Raw genomic sequence first — 19054 nt, forward strand, 5'->3', positions numbered from 1 at the left:
AATATCAGTATTTTTGGTGCTCAAATTATCCAGATTTATGACTTTATGATTTGTGTACACTCAGAGTGCCCTTTGTGCCCTTGGGGTCCTCATGCTGTCATTTGAATGTTTCTTACTGTTGGCATAAGATGCCCAGGCTTATTTGAAACTTCCCTGCCTTACTCCTGGAATCTGCATTTCTTCAAGGAGAATGCTGTTGAATGTTTAGTGGAGATTGGTTTTAAGAATGCAAGATGTGAGCACCAGGTTTGGATTTTTGTTTTTCTGTCTCTAGGTGCTTACAGTAAGCCAAATTAGGAAATCAACACACAAACATATGTGTACTTAAACATATATCTCTATGCTTGTATCCATGAGTCCATACTGAAACTTCAGTTCAATTCCAATGGCACAGGGTCATTCCTCACTGATAACTCCCATCTCCAACAGTGAGAAACCTGGTCCCATTGCCCTCAGTAGATTTACTCATTTTCTCAACCTTCCAATGTAGAGAAAGTAGTTTCAGAAATGCTAACCCACACTACTGTGTAAAACAAGCCGGATACATTTCTTTAGACACGTTCATTTTTCTTTTAAAATAAGGTCTGTAGTTAATGTTGTACCCGTGTTAATTTGTTTTTATAATTACACCATGGTTATTATGTAAGATGTTAACATTAAGGGAAGTGGAGTAAAGGATGTAAGGAAGTAGTGCTTTTGCAAATATTTTGTAAGTCTATGATTAGTGCAAAATAAAAAGTTATACTACTAAGATTATTTCCCCTCCCAACACACGCACTTTTATACGGTTGCATTTTGTTTTAAGGTTTTTCTCATATTGTCATTGCTACAATTTTTTGAACCCCAAATATTAACAGGATTCAAAAAGTAAATATGTAATAAGTGCAGCTAGTCCCTTGGACTGCAAGGACATCCAACCGGTCCATCCTAAAGGAAATCAGTCCTGAATATTCATTGGAAGGACTGATGCTCAAGCTGAAACTCCAATACTTTGGCCACTTGATGCCAAGAACTGAAAACTCATTGGAAAAGACCCTGACACTGGGAAAGATTGAGGGCAGGAGGAGAAGGGAATGACAGAGGATGAGATGGTTCGATGACATCACTGACTCAATGGACATGAGTTTGAGCAGGCTCTGAAGATAGTGAAGGACTGGGAAGCCTGGGGAGCTGCTGCAGTTCATGGGGTCACAAAATGTCGGACACGACTGAGCGACTGAACCAAAGTGTCAGCTACTCTTCCCCATCCTTTCTACTCTATTCCAAGCTTTGCCCTATATGTGTACAGTTTCATTACTGGTTCTGGCTCACCCCTCCAGTATTTCTGTTTGCAAAAATAGATGTATTTTTCTTATTTCTTCTTCATACATTTATACTGTTAGACTTCCCAGGTGGCTCAGTGGTAAAGAATTCGCCAGCCAGTGCAAGGAGACACTGGTTTGATCCCTGGATTGGGCTGATCCCCTGGAGAAGGAAATGGCAACCCACTCCAGTATTCTTGCCTGGAGAAGCCTATGGACAGAGGAGCCTGGTGGGCTGCTGTCTATAGGGTCATGAAAAGCCAACACACCTGAGCACACATGCACATATATACTGTTACACTTTGCCTTCTTGACATTTATCAGTTAATCCTGGAAGTCATTTTCTATTTGTTCAGGAGATCATCCTTGGTCTTTTATGTAGCTGCAAAGTATTTCAATTTTGAAGAAAAAATTTTAAATCTCAGTATGTATATTGTATTTATTTTGCAATTACAAATAATACTATAATTTATGACTTTGTATATACTTTCATTACGTTGACATTAAATCTTCATAAACAAAATAAAAACCTAAAAGAAGGGTTTCTGGGTCAAAAAGAAATCCAATGTGGTTTTCTTAGATACTGTCAGATTTTCTTCCTGTGGCTTGAACCCTTTGGCATTCCCACCTGCAAAGTATTAACATGCTTATATACCTATTTCCAAAAAATTATCCGGTCAAACTTTCAATTTTTGCCAGTTTAATAGGTGAGAAGTGGTATATCACTCACTCAGTTGTAGTTTTAATCTGCATTTCTCTTACTATGAATGAAAAGAACATCTTTTGATATGTTTAAGGATAATTTTATATCATTCTTTGGTAAATCATCTATCTTTTGCCTAATTTTCTATTTTCTATCAGGGTTTTAGAATTTTTTATCCCAATTTTTGGGATTCTTTCTTTATATTAGAGATTTTGGTCCTTTGTAATAAATGTTGCAAATATTTCTTCCAGTTTATCAGCTTCTTTTGACTTTGTCATCATCTTTTCTTCCATGCTATGCAGTAGCTCTTTTATTTTTATGTAATCAAATTAATCAGTCTTCTGTTGCCTTTGGAGTCTAGAAAATATTTCATTATCTTAGGTTTTAGAGAAATTCACGCACATTGTGTGCTAATACTTAAGCTGTTTTGGTTTTCACACTGAGCTCTCTGATTCATTTGGAATTTAGTCTTTTGTATGATGTGAAGTTTGTAAAGAGTATTATCTTTTTTTTTTTTTAAATGTCTGTCTAGTTCCTCCACGTCATTTATCAAAAAGTACATCTTCCATGTTTCAGTTAGTTCTTGGCCAATTCTAATAATAATTGTTTTTCTTGACACCATGACTATTGATTTTTGGTTCATTTGATCTCTCCAGGATGAAAGGGATCTTAAAATCTTCCACAACAATTGTTTTTCCTTTTATTTCTGGTAGGTTTGCTTTATATGCCTTACTCTTTCGTGCATGCAATTCATGTCAGCTTTCTCTTCAAGGATCAGTTTAACATGACCATCCTTTTGTGACTTCGTATTGTTTCTCTTCAGTTCCATTAGTCTGAAATGGATGTTGCCATCGCTGTTTCTGGTTGTTTGCACTAAACTAAATTATCCCCTGTAATTTGGGTTTTAATGTTTTTTTTTTTCCTATAATTTTATGTCCTTTCTAAAAAGCACATAGATGCATTTCATGTTGAACTCAATCTTAGAGTATCTATCCTTGAAGAGTGTAAATTAAATGACTGTTACTTTTCAGGCTTCATAATATTCTTTACTTTGGTCTCCTTGCTTTATGCTTTCTCCTTTTAGTGCTTTCTTGCTGGTTTTTTGTTGTTTGTTTCTTTCAAAATCATTTTAATGTATAGTTTTCTGATCATCAAGGTCAAGAATGAAGACCCATGTTATAATTTTTTCTCCTTTTTATAAACAAGTTTTCATTAAATATTTTTACAAAGTTTTTCCTCTAAATATTTAATCTTCAAATTAAAAAAATACTGCTTTTTAACCAATTTTTAGATTCTCTTTATTATTGATACCAAAAAGATATCCTATTAATGTGACTATTTCTAGAAAAAAAGGAGGAACAGGAATCTCATAAAGATATAAAGGATGACACACAGCAGCTATAGACCAATTACTAGAAAATATATTTTTTTACCTTTTTTTTGCCCACTGCAACCTGATTTAAGAGCAATAACACCTTTGTCATCAGTGTTCTCTGTTAAGTGAATTATAATCCTCAAACTCCCTGGACTTATTTTAGAACATATACAAATAGTATTAACATCAAGCTTTTAAAAAAAGAAAGAAAATGAAAAGTGGCCCATTGCAGTCGTATTTAAGGAATTTCAACCTTTCCCCACAATGGATATTATTTTCCCTACAAACTCAAAAATAAAAATATTGACTCACTTAAAGTCATTCAGAAAACAAAGGTTATGGCATCTGGTCCCATCACTTCATGGGAAATAGATGGGGAAACAGTGTCAGACTTTATTTTTTTGGGCTCCAAAATCACTGCAGATGGTGACTGCAGCCATGAAATTAAAAGACGCTTACTCCTTGGAAGGAAAGTTATGACCAACCTAGATAGCATACTGAAAAACAGAGACGTTACTTTGTCAACAAAGGTCCATCTAGTCCATCTAGTTTTTCCAATGGTCATGTATGGATGTGAGAGTTGGACTGTGAAGAAGGCTGAGCGCCAAAGAATTGATGCTTTTGAACTGTGGTGTTGGAGAAGACTCTTGAGAGTCACTTGGACTGCAAGGAGATCCAACCAGTCCATTCTGAAGGAGATCAGCCTTGGGATTTCTTTGGAAGGAATGATGCTGATGCTGAAACTCCAGTACTTTGGCCACCTCATGCGAAGAGTTGACTCATTGGAAAAGACTCTGGTGCTGGGAGGGATTGAGGGCAGGAGGAGAAAGGGATGACAGAGGATGAGATGGATGGCATCACTGACTCAATGGACGTGAATCTGAGTGAACTCCGGGAGTTGGTGATGGACAGGGAGGCCTGGCGTGCTGCGATTCACGGGGTCGCAAAGAGTCGGACACGACTGAGCAACTGAACTGAACTGAAAGGGTTTTATCTAGGGATTGTCATTTTTCTCTCTGGGACACAGTGATTTTATTCAACAGAAAGGCTAATTTTGAGCTTATATTCCCTAAGGCCATGAAACTATGAATGTTTGACCTAAGAGTTGCATTTATTAACAGTAACTGAATGAAAGTGAGAATGCATGAGAGAGAGGGGCAATAGGTGACACGTGATCACATGATACGTGTAAAAACTGAAGAGACAGGCTGCATCTACTCTAGTCTCCTTAAAGGGATGGTTGTTGGCACGGTGAAAATGGTGGGCTTTGAGACAGAAAACTTATTTTTTAAATATTCATTAATTTGGCAAAACCAGGTTTTAGTTGTGGCATGTGGGATCTTTGATCTTTGTTGTGACATGTGGGATCTTGAGTTGCAGTGCATGAGCTCTTCACTGTAGCCTGTGGGATCTAGTTCCCTGACCAGGGGTTGGACCCTGACCCCCTGCATTTGGAGCGCAGAGTCTTAGTCACTTGACCATCAGGGAAATCCCAGAATAATGTAGGTTTGGTGAAGAACCTGCCTGCCAATGCAGGAGATATAAGAGACGTGGGTTTGTTCGCTGGGTTGGGAAGATCCCCTGGAGGAGGAAATGGCAACCCACTCCAGTATTCTTGCTTGGAAAATCCCACGGACAGAGGAGACTAGTGGGCTACAGTCCATGGGGTCACAAAGAGTTGGACACGACTGAGCGACTCATACTACTACTACTGGAATGTTATGACCACAGGTTGTTAGATTTTTGTTGGGCGTTGTACCAAACGTCTTCTTCCTAAAGCATTTTCAATTCTTCCTTTACAGTGAAGATACTGTTGTTGTTGTTGCTGTTCAGTCTCAGTCATGTCTGACTCTGTGACCCCAAGGACTGCAGCACGCCAGGCTTCCTTGTCCTTCACTATCTCTCAGAGTTTGCTCAGACTCATGTCCATTGAGTCAGTGATGTAATCCATCCGTCTCATCCTCCGTCATCCCCTTCTCCTCCTGCCCTCAGTCTTTCCCAGCATCAGGGTCTGATGAGCCGGCTATTTGCATCAGGTGGCCAAAGTATTGGAGCTTCAGCTTCAGCATCAGTCCTTCCTATGAATATTCAGGGTTGATTTCTTTGCAGGTTGGCAGAAGGTACTGATGGTACCTTCATTTTAGTGTCATATCCCATCTCTCACCTTCCATCTGAGGAGGGCTAATGGTCACAGGCGTGTACAGTGCTGGCCTGTGTGACTAAGGGCTCAGGAACTGCCAGGTTTCAGCAGAGGTGGGAGGCGCCTTTGCCTCAGGACATGGGTGACTGCCCAGGTTGTTCTATGACCTGTGAATCCCTTGTCACTCAGAGCCACAAAATGTCCCACAGCACATGTGCATTTTTCACTTGAGTGAAAGTCCTCAAATGTTTCCATTCCTTTACCTTGGCTGAGGGTACTAAGTTTCACTGCCCCCCAATATATATATACATATACATATATATATATATATATATATATATATATATATATATATATACATACATTTTTTGGCCAGGGTAGGTGACCTCAGGGAAGTTGACAACTGAATAATTGGGCTCTGGTGAGAGACCAGAGCTGCTTCCCTAACAAGGAGTAGAGGAGGCAAGTTACTAAGAAAGTGGGAGCTGGGAGAGGAGGAAACCTCCTCTTTGCGCTTGGCTGGAGTCTGCAGACCACTGCCTCCCTCACACTCAGCCTTTATCTGGATCTGAAGCTGAGTGAGCTCCAATCCAGAGGTTCTAACACTACCAGGATGAGCAGTCCCACAGTTTCTAATTCCTCTTGTAGCTGCTCCCCACCCCCAATACCATGTGGGAATGCCAAGAACGTTGGGTCAGAGGAAAACCTGTAAGTGGAGAAAAGGACAGGTCTGGGGGGAAAAAATTCGAAGTATTTCTAACAACTCAAAATAAGCAATACCTGTGATACGTTTTCTATTTCTGGGTTCACTGACTTGTAACATATTGAATACAGTAAGTTTTAGAAAGCATCACTGCCAGGGCTTTTGTCTGTTTGTCCCCTGGCCTAGAAAACTGAAATGCAGCACGTCCATCAGGGCCTCTTGCAATAGTGACAGCGAGGAGAGGTGTTGCTCGTGTCACGCCTTTTGATGCTCCAAGCCGCACGTCTTCCAGGACACTATCTGTTAAACGACCAGTTTGCTAATTTTCTCTGAATAGATTGGCTTGACAATTTTGCTAGAATGCACACACTGTTTCAGGGAGGGTTACACAGACAGGGAGAACTATGTTAAGGCTCCTGAACTAAAGGCATGGTTTTGGTCTAAGTTTTCGTTGAGCCCACCAGCACACCCCTAATCAAGTTTCCAAATCCTAAGCACAAGGCACAAGCATTATCTACATTTCTGGATCATATTTATGAAGAGATTCTGTGGGAAGGCAAGAAGAAAGAGCAGGACAGAACCACAAAAAGCATATATATGCTATTTATATCCGCCTGCCAAGGCAGGAGACACAAGAGACATGGGTTCATTCCCTGGGTTGGGAAGATTTCCTGGAGTAGGAAATGGCAATCTACTCCAGTATTTCTTGCCTAGAAAATTCCATAGGCAGAGGAGCCTGGTACAGTCCATGGGGTCGCAGAGTCAGACGCAACTCAGCAAGCACACACACACAGACACACATTTTAGGATCACTTAAAAAAAAAGCGTTACAGGACCAGGAAATCAATAAATGAATTCATAGTCCAGTAACTTGTTGTAAGAATTAATTAGGTGAGTGGAAGAATTCATAACCTTTACTATGAGGTATTAAAAGTTTAAAAGATAGGCAATGGGATGTTTGATATTTGTTGCGTTATATTGGAAATAACATTTAAAAATACCTACTGTCATTTGTTAAGATAGATGCTAGGATTTACAGAGCTCCACTGATATCTGTATCTTTTTATACTCATTTTGTAGATGAGAAAAAGGAGAAAAGGAGGCTCAGAAGGATTAAGGGTGCTTAAGTACACAGAACTAGCAAGAATTCAGTTCTAAACCCAGTTCTGACTTTTAACCTCCTCTTTCCATTTTTTCATTCTACTTCTCAAGACTGGGCAAAGTTGAATAACAGGGCTGTAAAACTTCAATCCATCTTTCAAGATTTGACTGCAACCCAACCAACAGATTTTTATCCCAATTTCCATATTGTTTTGGAATAGAATTATTTGATTATTGCAGATGCTTTGATGGAGAGTCTCTGGCAAAACAGTTGCCAGTGGAGGTGACATTAGGGAGAAAGCATATAAAATTTTCTAGATCTACTACCTGTTATGACTTTGGTTGATGATTTTTTAAGAGCATGGAATCTTCTTTCTAGTGGCTAACTCATGACACTGTGTATAAGTAGGGGAAATGAATAAAAGTATTGAGGAAGGTGGTGCTGTTGTAGTTCACAATGATCAGTGGTGGTTGTATGTTCTGCCATTGGCTGTAGAGAAGAGAGGCTAGGGCATGGTAGGTCGAAGTGTAACACATTCAGTTATCATTAGAAATTTGTGAAAACAAGAATGTAATCTAGAGCAAGTTATAGAGCTCACTAAAGACTAATCTAAGGTCTCCTCAGAGGATCTTGTTTCATGTTCAATGCCATGTGGGGGAAGGCTTGGTACCATCAGGTAGAGTTATGTTCATTCAACAGATCATTGACCACGAATTCTATGCAACAGATGGGTTCTTGCCTCCTCTTCCAAATTGTGGATGTTTGGTATTATTTAAAATACAGAAACAAAAGACCATATACTTTTGTTTAATGATGTCTGGTCTGTATATACTTTGCATAAACAGGAAAAGATGAATTAAATGACATCCTCCTTGAGGGACAATTAATGGAGCCAGTGAACAAACACCAGGCAATGAAATCTAAATTAAAACTCATTTCTCTGCTCTCTTCTTCAAAAAGAGGAACAGTATATTATTTTTGCCCTTGTCTTCTAGTATTCTGGGAAGGTGGTGCTAATTGATCAGTAAAGTGATAATTAAGCTTAATTATCTGCTATTATGGTTTTTAGTCACAGAGGTAGACTAGATAAGAACTAACTGCAAGAATCACAAGAATTAATCATTTTTTCACAATTTCTCTCTTCCTTATATCCAGTGTTTATACCAAATACTTGATGTATTTTTGTATGTTACCCAAAATAAACTTTTATCTCATCCATGAAGTAGAAATCCTACTGGAGTAGGAATCTTAAGTTCATTTAACTCAGCAATTTGTTCCTATAAGCAGTACTCTAATACTTTTACTTATTTGCAAGCCTTGTCTTCATTCTACACTGAAATATATAAGGTGTGTGAAAGAGCTTTATTTTCAGTCACTCTGCTTGAGTAATAAATGGTAAGTGATTCTCACGCAGTCTGAAGGAATCATACTTTTACGTCCTTGATCTTGAATGGAAACGTTTTAATTTTTGCATCAATTACGGAAAATAGTTATGAAAGTGATTTTATTCATTGAACTATGCAAGCTGATGAATATGTAGCTCTAGTTTTGTGTAAAGAAAAACACTTGGAGGCTATCTCATAGGGCAGACACCAAAGGGTGCTGTGTAGAATCAAGGGGAAGAGGGTAAAGGCAGAGTTCTCTGAAAATGAAGGAGTCTCTTTTGGGTGTAAGCCAGCCCGAGAGGGCTGGTTTCAGAGTTGTCCAAGTGAAGCCTGATTTTTATCATGTTACCCCTGCCAGCTCTTCCTAGGCTCTAGAGACTACCAGGTTAAGGAAATCCAAACTACTATTACCTCAAAGGTGGTTTTCCCAAACCCAGTGGATTTTTAGAGTAATTCTGGAAAGAGATGTATTTGCACCAATAAATATTGAGTTCCTTTTCACAGAAACTGATCTTAACAGCTGTGAAACAAGCGTGCTAAAACTTTTGAAATTTAGCAGATGGCATTCACTTCCCGGTACCAAACATGTAACCACAGACCAAGAGTACAGACCGACCATTTGCTAGAGTTATGCTCATTTATGTTGATTATGCTATTAGAAGCTATGCAACCACAAATGTATATGAACATGTATGTATATAATGCAAACAGAGTGAACCATGGGCCTCTCATAATAAATCCATGGGGAAAGATGAAATAAGTAGTTTACATCTAAAATTCTGCATCATTAGTTGGTATACAGTGGTGTACCCTGATACTTTCTTCAAGCAAATTTTCTGATAAACTAGGAATAAAATAATTCTTGAAAGCATCGGTGTCCTAGTTCATATTATAGGTTTTGATGTAACAGTCTCACTTTCCACATAACTTGGAAACAAAATTAAATAGACATGACATGTGAACTCAAAGAATGGTAAGCTGGCTGGGTCAAACAGTTTTGACTATAATATTTCATAATGAGAGAAAATCTTAGTGACGAGGTATGGAGTAATTGAAAGACTTCTGCCTGGCCAAACTTTCGGAAATAAAAATGATCAAAGTGCGTTAGATGATAATCAATCATTTTACCTTGAAAATAATGTGAAAAGTAAGCCTTTAGAAATGTCGAGTGACCAAATGTGTGCAGAAATTAACTTTTTTTTATTATATATCATATAATGTAGTAGTAAAGTCTGTTTGAAGTGCATGAATAAAAAGTTAGTGAAATTACAGGAGGAACAATCTATATAGCAATAATAGGTGCATTCCCTGTGCATCTGAAAGAAAAAAAAAGAGTTTTCACTCATTTTGGCCTAAAACTTAGTGTTCAGGTTCCCAGGATTCTGACATCAGAACCCGGATAACGCTGATTAGAACCATAGGGGCTTTACAATAAAAGCTAAAATATTGACCATATGATGGCAAAAAGTCTTATTTTGTGGTTAACTGATTCTCTTCTAGCTACTCTCTGATGAAGTTGGTGGTGCTGTAGAGGAGGACCGCCGCCTCCTGGACGAGGACCGGGACCGCTCAGCGTCGTAGGGGACGTGCTTGTCGTAGTCGTCCATCTGAGCCTCGAGGAAGTCTCTCTGCTGCTGCCTGATGGTTTGGCTTATGAGCCCAGGCAGGGCATGGATGCTACCAATCAAAGTCTCTAACTTCGTTTCCAGGGTAACGATCCTCTTCTCAAAGTCTTCACTTCTTTCATTTAAGTCGGAAATCATGTCATACATGATGTTCTGAGTCTAGAAAACAGGAGTGAGAAGAACAGAGAGACAACGAATGAAGGTTTAATTACACTTGCCCTGGAAGCAGACTAGCCAGCTATCAGAGCTTGAGGGCTGGTCTCCTTTTGGCAACTTGCAGTGCAACAGGGGTGTCAGCTAACTGAACACGTGACCTGGCCAAACAAATTTGGTGTGTTTGTTCAATGCCAGGGCTTAGAAAAGTAAGACCATAGGAATTAATTTGATTCAGTTGCAGAAAATGGTGTGCAGGTATTGCTGGTGGTATGTCCAAGGATTTTAAGTGGTGTGTGGAGAGACAAACATGTTTTGATTTTATATTTATGTATATATTTTAAGGGTTGTTAGAAAAGTTAGCATGTCAAATTCATTATGTAACATGTAATACTAATTAGGGTAAGTCTGATTGTTAAAAACAAGCTGATTTTAAAGAACAACATATAATATTGCAGATGGTATTGGGATATAGCAGCCATTTTGACTGGAATATGAATGAAGCTTAGGACAAACTGATTTGATCGAGTAATTTAGTAACTTAAAGCAATTAAAAATGCCTAAATATCTTTTTGCTGCCTTATGTTCCAAATTATAGGCTCTCCTTTGGGTCAAATAGAATTTTTACAGATAACTAGCAATGGCACCCCACTCCGGTACTCTTGCCTGGAAAATCCCATGGATGGAGGAGCCTGGTGGGCTACAGTCCATGGGGTCGCTAAGAGTTGGAAACGACTGAGCAACTTCACTTTCACTTTTCACTTTCATGCATTGGAGAAGGAAATGGCAACCCACTCCAGTGTTCTTGCCTGGAGAATCCCAGGGACCGGGGGAGCCTAGTGGGCTGCTGTCTATGGGGTCGCACAGAGTCGGACACGACTGAAGTGACTTAGCAGCAGCAGCAGCGAGAAAATAAATGTTAGAGGAGATACTAAAGTTACCAATCCACCTTGTTAGCTATGGCTTAATTAGAACTAAGTGGTTTGAAATATGAAAATGTTTTCAGTGTCCTAGTGAACTTTGCAACTGGTTGTCCTGATCAGAGGATATTCATAACTGACTCCCAGTTATAGTTCTGGAAATAGGGAGACAAGAGACAGGGAAAGAAGACTTCAGTGCTGACCAGCTTAGAACCAGAGAGGGAAGAAGGTAATTAAGAAAGGAAGGCTGGCGACATTAACCTTAACCCACTGCAGCCTTTTCCAAGCCTCAGACCTTTATGGCTAAGCCTGCTCTCCTATCATATTTCCCTCTATAATACGTGTTCTTATCCTGTTTAAGAACCCCTTAGTGATGATAAATGAACTTACTGAATAAGGAAGTTACTGTTCAGAACACAGGCAAACCTTCCTGGGTTTGGCCAGGAAGACAGTTCATTAACTCTATGTTTACTATACAGTCTTGAGACTACGTGAGACTATTCATTCAGCAAATACTAATCTCTTTATGTCATGGACAGTCTGCAATAATACTAAGCATGGCACTAAAGAAGTAACTGAAAGACACAGCATCTTGCCTCACAGATATATAATTTTACTTCAAGAGTATATTTATTATGTATAATAGTATATATTATAGTGAAACGATATATATTATATATATTATTTTCAAGTGACCTCTTTTATTTTTTCATAAATATACCCAATTTCTTTTATCATTCGATCTAGGAGTGATAATAAGAACCTGCTCCTTCTTTGTTCACAATGTGTCCCATTGAGAACCACGGGTGTAAATATTAGTTGAGCACATCTTCAGGCCTCATATATATGTGCTGCCCAGCTTAAATGAACAATACATGATCTCCTAGGGGTTCACTTCAGTTCAGTCACTCAGTCGTGTCCAACTCTTTGTGACCCCATGGACCGCAGCACGCCAGGCCTCCCTGTCCACCACCAACTCCCGGAGTTTACCCCACTGAGTCGGTGATGCCATCCAACCATCTCATCCTCTGTCATCCCCTTCTCCTCCTGCCTTCAATCTTTCCTAGCATCAGGAAAGATGCTAGGAATCCGTTTTTGACTTTTCAAATGAGTCAGTTCTTTGCATCAGGTAGCCAAAGTAATGGAGTTTCAGCTTTAGCATCAGTCCTTCCAGTGAACACCCAGGACTGATTTCCTTTAGGATGGACTGGTTGGATCTCCTTGCAGGCCAAGGGACTCTCAAGAGTCTTCTCCAACACCACAGTTCAAAAGCATCAATTCTTTGGCACTCAGCTATCTTTATAGTTCAACTCTCAAAACCATACATGACCACTTGAAAAACCATAGCCTTGATTAGACGGACCTTTGTTGGCAAAGTAATGTCTCTGCTTTTGAATATGCTATCTAGATTGGTCATAACTTTCCTGTCAAGGAATAAGCGTCTTTTAATTTCATGGCTACAGTCAGCATCTGCAGTGATTTTAGAGCCCCCCAAAATAAAGTCTGACACTGTTTCCCCATCTATTTGCCATGAATAGATGTAAATCTTACTCCTAGGGGTAAGTCACTAAATACTTCACTTCTATTTGTAAGATATCAAATATTCCACTCTAACATATTTATACAGTATGTATTACTGATGGACAGGGAGGCCTGGTGTGCTGCAGTTCATGGGGTTGCAAAGAGTCAGACACAACTGAGCAAATGAACTGAACTGATATACACTAAAATGAATTTAATTAATGACTCTAGGACAAATAGGTATAATTTTTGAAGAATATGATGGGGCCCTTGTAAAGGACATAGTTGTTACAGCAAACAAAGAGCAGAACACAGGTCTGACTGAGAACTGCCTCTTTCAAAGCATTCATGTTAACAGGCTCAACACATACATAAATGTTGTTCTAATGCCTCCTTTAAAATTTAGAACATTGAAAGGAATGTCGTCATTGTTGAAAAATATTCATATTTTGAAGTACAGTTTACTTGAAAGGAACAACCAAAATAAACCAGATAAAACATCTAAATGTAATATAAGAATTGGGGACTATTAATGTACTTTTAAAAAGTAGTGTGAAGACATATAGATCAATGGAACAGGACAGAAAGCCAGTTGTTTAAAATAGGTAAAAAAAGATTTATTAATGAGTTATATTTAGCCTTGAAAGTGAAAGTCGCTCAGTCATGTCTGACTCTTTGCAACCCCATGGACTACCCAGTCCACGGAATTCTCCAGGCCAGAATACTGGAGTGGGCAGCCTTTCCCTTCTCCAGGGGATTGTCCCAACCAGGGACTGAACCCAGGTCTCCCACACTGCAGGCAGATTCTTTACCAGCTGAGCCAGAAGGGAAGCCCATTTAGCCTTGAACCTCATAGTAAAACCCAAGATCTGGCTCTGCTCTCATAGGGATGAGACTAAGCTACATATAAGCATCCCAAAGGTATTGTCTCATAGCTTATTTATATTTGTAACTGAACTTCAAATTCCTGTAAGCAGCGAAGCTTTTAGAATGTGTAGAGGGAAAGTGCACACTAAGCAAGAGTCTTAGAAGAATTCTTCTAAGCAGGGCCGTCACGTTGGTAAGTTCTGCCGGTTTGATTGGTTAAATGTCTTTGGAGGGGCCGCCTCCTGAAGTGGTACTGTTTTCTCTGCAGGGGTTAGCTCCAACAGGTGTGAATATGGGGGCTGAGACCCCAAGCTCACCTTCGCCAGGTCCACCAAGGTGTTCGCCTGGTCGTTCAGCTTCCTCTGCTCCATTTTTACACTCCTCAATCTAAAAGACAGAATCTGAAGTCAGAAAGTTTTTTTTTTTTTTTTTTCTTTTCTGCGACTATCATAAGCCTTCCAAAGAGCATGCACAAAATTGACAAGAGCAAATAACTGCATGGATAATGCCTTGAATATTTGAGGGTAAAGTCCCAATTGGTTATGTATCTGGTACAATGAGAAGCATGCTTCCCCAACACCGCAAAAAGGAAGGGAGAGAGAAACAGATAAGGTGTCCTTAGGACAACTATTAACCAGGGAGTCAAAGTTGAATTGAGAAAGGCTCATAAGGATTTAACCATATGAGAAAAGCCAAAACATTCCTTAAAGCCCCAGTATCGTGACAAATAGACATAGGAAGAAATATGCAAAGCAACAGGAATTTTATCAGTGTTGGCGCATGAGCACCTTCCTATGTCTACGTGACTAGATACAGGTGTTAGCCCTGTTTAGTCTGAAATGGATTGGGTTAGGTATTTGAACCTGATGAAACACAGTGATAAGTGAGATTCTCATTAGCAACAAGAAAACTTTTATTCAACCAGCAGCAAGATAACTCAAAATACATAATTCTCTTATTCTTCATTGTATTTATTTCACTTGACTTTTACACTGCCACTGAATTTGAAGGGAAGCCAGACCATTTCCTTGGGAGAATTTCCCTTCATTTTTTTTATTGTAGATAAAAGTCACAGGACAATTCGAATGTCTGACAGATGGTATCTCTTCTACTTGTAAAGTTACTTTTAGAAACTTTTAAATAACATTGAGTATATCTGATTGACAGTCATAAAACCTTTTTTTTAAAATTCTGAATGAGTACTTACTATACTGTAACTGAGTGACAGTAATATTTCAACAAATATTTATTCAGTGCTCATTACCTAGCAAGAAATTAAGATTTTCCAACCAGAGAAAAGCAGTCTATTGCTCTTTAAGTCAACCATTCAAAGCCATGCTCCAAGAGAAGCAGGTCTCTGATATACTTTGTGAAAACCCATGCTAACCTTATTACTCTGGTGACAAGTCATTTTACAAAGTATAGTGTTAATGCTGGAGCATGTATTCTTGATTATTTCCCAATTTAAATGAAAGGTAATTGGCTAGAAGGGATACAAAAATTCACAGGGCAAGATTTTACTGCCAGGGAGATTTCTGTAACACATGTTCACGATGCTCAGTGATTTTTGTTCTGAAATATGGATCTTCAATATGCCACCAAATCTGTCCAGAGTGAAAAGATAGCTCCTCCTGCCAGTGAGCATTTAAGTGACACCTGCTTCCGACACGATCTTTACCAATCTCAAACAGGTTAAGGTCAGATCTTGTGATTGTGACTGTGTGTTTCTTTATTAGAAGACTTGGAACTAATTTAACGGGCTCCTTTTTATGCTATTATAGTAATGGGATATGTTTTAGTCTAAAAGAAATCTACAAACACATATTTAAATCTAATATGTTGTTGAGAAATGTTTCTCTCTAAGTACTTAAAAGGGTTGCAGTTCTTGATGTGTGCCTTTTAAAAAAGAGTAAAAAAAAAAAAACAAAACCCAAACACAAGCAAACCAACTTCAAACAGGTGTGGGTCATTCTAGAGAAATGTATGAGTGTCAGACGCAGACCCTGTGCTCCTTGGCCCTAACCTGACATTCAGTTTCTTTGCGTGTGAAAAGAAGAGTGTTAGATTGGGATTTTCTTTCTGAAGAGCTGGATTTATACCAATGGAGGTGTTCTAGATGACTAAGTGATACTCAAGCAAGACATTAAAGAACACTAAACCAGATGGAGAGAGAGTTATTCCCTTTAATTCTCTTCCAATTCTTGAATTATTATAAGAAAAATCTCCCGGGCTAGTCCTATCCTGTTTTTATCTTCTAACACCTGCTCTTCCCCCTCCTCTTTTTTTTTTAAAGAGGGAGCAGAATCTCAGCTCAGAGCTCTCTGCAGGCAACAGCTTGTGGCTTGAGTTCAATACCAGTGGCTCAGTTGTCAACCAGTTTACCATTACCTCTCTCTCCTTGCTGGGAGTGACATATTTTTAAATCCATTTATGACAGGGATTTATATCAAGCTTTTTTTTTTTCAAATTTAGGGAAGTCATAGCAGAGTTGGCACATGAATGACTCAAAGTTTCGGACCACCAGATGGGAAGTCTCCAGCATTGGGTCAGGACAGCACAGTTCTGAGCTCTGCAAGCCTGCTAGCAGGGCCAGTGCTGGGCCCCTGGCTGAAGCGGGTGCTTCCCCTTCCACACAACATACTTCTCTTGGCTAACTCTATTGTGCCTCTGACAGTAGAATTTTGCCCATTTTATTTTCTGCTAATCTGGAAAGCTGATGTAGAGTAGCCTTGAACTTAAATCATCTTGCCGTGTTGCCGCTTAGACTGCCTGAAAAGTAGAATTGGTACGGAAAGCCTACGTAAGCTGCAGCTGCCAGAATAAAAGGTAACATGCAGACGTGTATTTTACTTCTCCCCCCACCCCAAAAGAAGAATAAGAAACATATGTTGATTTCTTCCTTGTGAACTTCACTTATCACAGGAAAATATCATGATTTCGGAACACATTTCCACAGCAGCAATCAGACTACTAAAATTCACAATAGAGGATCCGCTTGGATGCATGCAGCCGGCAGGAAATTCTGCAAATGCTGAAAGGAGCGGCTCACACAACTTACTTCCGCGCTCTATGTTTCATTTTGTTGAAATAAAAAGACAAAACAAAAGAAAAGAAACTGTAAAATATTCTGGAACAAAACAACACAGAGTGGAGTTCAGTGTGCACAGGGGGCTCGATTCGCTAGCTGGAAGGTCCTGTCAAGATTCTGCAGGATTTGGGCATATTGATCAAAGAGAAACACTATTCCATTACGTCACCACCCTTCTGCACTGCTACTGTACTCCCCCACCTGAAAGCACATAGCTTCCTCCAGAACTAGAGTTCGGAAGGAAGAACTTGGATCAAGTTGTCTTGGCCTCTTTGAAACGTGACATTCAAGTAAAATAGGAGATGTTTTTGCCTAGTGTGAATAGGATATAGTTAAATGGATACTACTCTAAACAATAGGATTACACTTTTTTTGGAGGGGATACATCTTTTCCAAGTCGGGGCTATTGGGAAGCCTGGTTTTCTGAAAGGTGGGTAATCTAACTCTCTCTGTTATGGAAATTATTGGCTTTTTGGCTTTGAGACAAGTGCATATTAATTGATGAGTCTCTAGCTGAGACGTAAGAATGAGAAGCTGTAAAGTTGATACCAGAGAAAGTGGTAAAAGTTACAGAAACAGAATGCTTCATGGCACTAAGTGATGATCCCCAAAGACAGACAGGGTCCTAAAAAGAGGACACAGGCCTGCAGAGTTAGGCATCCATCGGAGACTAGAAAGTCCTGCGTCCGGGAGAGAGGCCATGAGGCTTGGGAAAGAGAAGGAGAGCTGAGACAGAGGCTGGTAGAGGGGACAGAGCTACTGCAAAGCTCTCAGGACAAATCAGAGGAGAGCAGAGGCCAGGAGAGCTCTAGTGAATGAATGGGTACATTTTCCCTCAACTGGCAAGTCAGATTGCCCCCGCTGCTGATGGACAAGGCTGGGCAGTGAAGGCAGTAAAGGCCATGCCCGTAGGAATCGAGCCCTGTGTGCTTTCCTTTATGACTTCACTAAGTTCAAATGAAAGGTAATTATGCATAATTAGAATAATCTAGCCCCACCCAGCCCGTCTACTTTTCACAAAGTTGTAAGGACCCTCCCACATCAAAGGAAACCCCATAGTCCCAAGACTAATTTACAAAACAATTTATCTTTGAGTTGCTTGAAGCTCATCTGCTTTAGAAGTACACACAGCTACAGAAGAAACAATGAGAAATGTCTGAAAGAAGCAGAAGAATCACCTGTGGCTTCCTCTGCCCAAAGGCAGCGTGCTGAAAGACACATGACACCTACACCATGAAACCCTTCACATCAGGTCAATACGTCTTGTGGCAGTATACCAATCGCTTAGGAACAGCTTTTATACTTAGTTTCCCCAAATATTTTTTTGCCTTTTTATTATAGGAATTTTCAAACCTATAGCAAAGTTGAAAAAAATTTTACAATGGATATCCCTAAGTTGTCCCCCAACGTTTTGAGTGTGAATGTATTCTGAGCTTAAGAGGTCTATGACAAACTTTTATAAATATATGAATAACCACCATTTATATATGGCTACAGAATTATGAGGAAAATTGTCAAAGCATTTATTTGTTTCAGTTCTATGAAAGTTTATCAATGCCATCAAAGGCAAGTGTCACATTTCATTATATACTGGAGACATGGTACACTAGCAGGAAGGGACACTAACACAATCCCAGAGGAAATGGGATGTGTGATTGCTGAACCCAGAGACTGACCCACTGGCTCAATTCCACGTCACCTCTCATCCTTTCATCCCAGGACACTACAACTTCTCACAACCACAAAGGTAAGTTTTCTTTTTAATAGATCCGAACAAAATAGGTTAGTATCGAAACATTCAAGTACAAAGAAAGAACTCTCCGCAGTATGCCATGTGTACCTCTTGTATGAACGCTGAGGTTACTGTGTTGTATGGTTTGGGGGGGCATGTAGGAACGATCACTCTACCAGGAAAGTTTACCAGGTGACTCTTGAGGGGGAGGTGAAAGCATAGCATCGCTCAGGGGACCCACTCTCTTAGGTCTAAGCCTCAAGAAATCAAGATGTGTCGGTGAGCAGTCCAGGTGTGGTGCCTAGCTTTAAAGGTAGCTATGACTCGAGGAAGCAAGTTCCTGCTTGGGAGCTGGGTCTCATACAATGTTCCTCTTTTTCACTTTTCTTCTTCGCCCAGACTTGGAAAGAGTACTACCTTAACATTCTTTTCTTTGTAA

General features: G+C 39.6%; 1 protein-coding gene across 9 annotated transcripts in view; it reads right to left on the minus strand.

The window, feature by feature from the left end:
- Nucleotides 1-9890: 9890 nt before the first annotated feature.
- Nucleotides 9891-19054, minus strand: part of KCNN2 (potassium calcium-activated channel subfamily N member 2) — a 504825-nt gene continuing 495661 nt past the window's right edge. For all 9 annotated transcript variants that reach the window (XM_086323291.1, XM_086323286.1, XM_086323284.1 and 6 more), the window contains 2 exons: nt 14113-14182; nt 9891-10493 (listed from right to left, as the gene is read on the minus strand). In XM_086323291.1, the coding sequence (XP_086179417.1) occupies nt 10474-10493; nt 14113-14182 (90 nt within the window). In that variant the 3' untranslated portion in view covers nt 9891-10473. The remainder of the gene's footprint in view (nt 10494-14112; nt 14183-19054) is intronic.

Source organism: Bos grunniens, chromosome 10 (assembly GCF_055505025.1).
Source record: "Bos grunniens cultivar Pamir isolate PY7600 chromosome 10, Bosgru_T2T1.0, whole genome shotgun sequence".
NCBI classification, from domain to species: domain Eukaryota; kingdom Metazoa; phylum Chordata; class Mammalia; order Artiodactyla; family Bovidae; genus Bos; species Bos grunniens.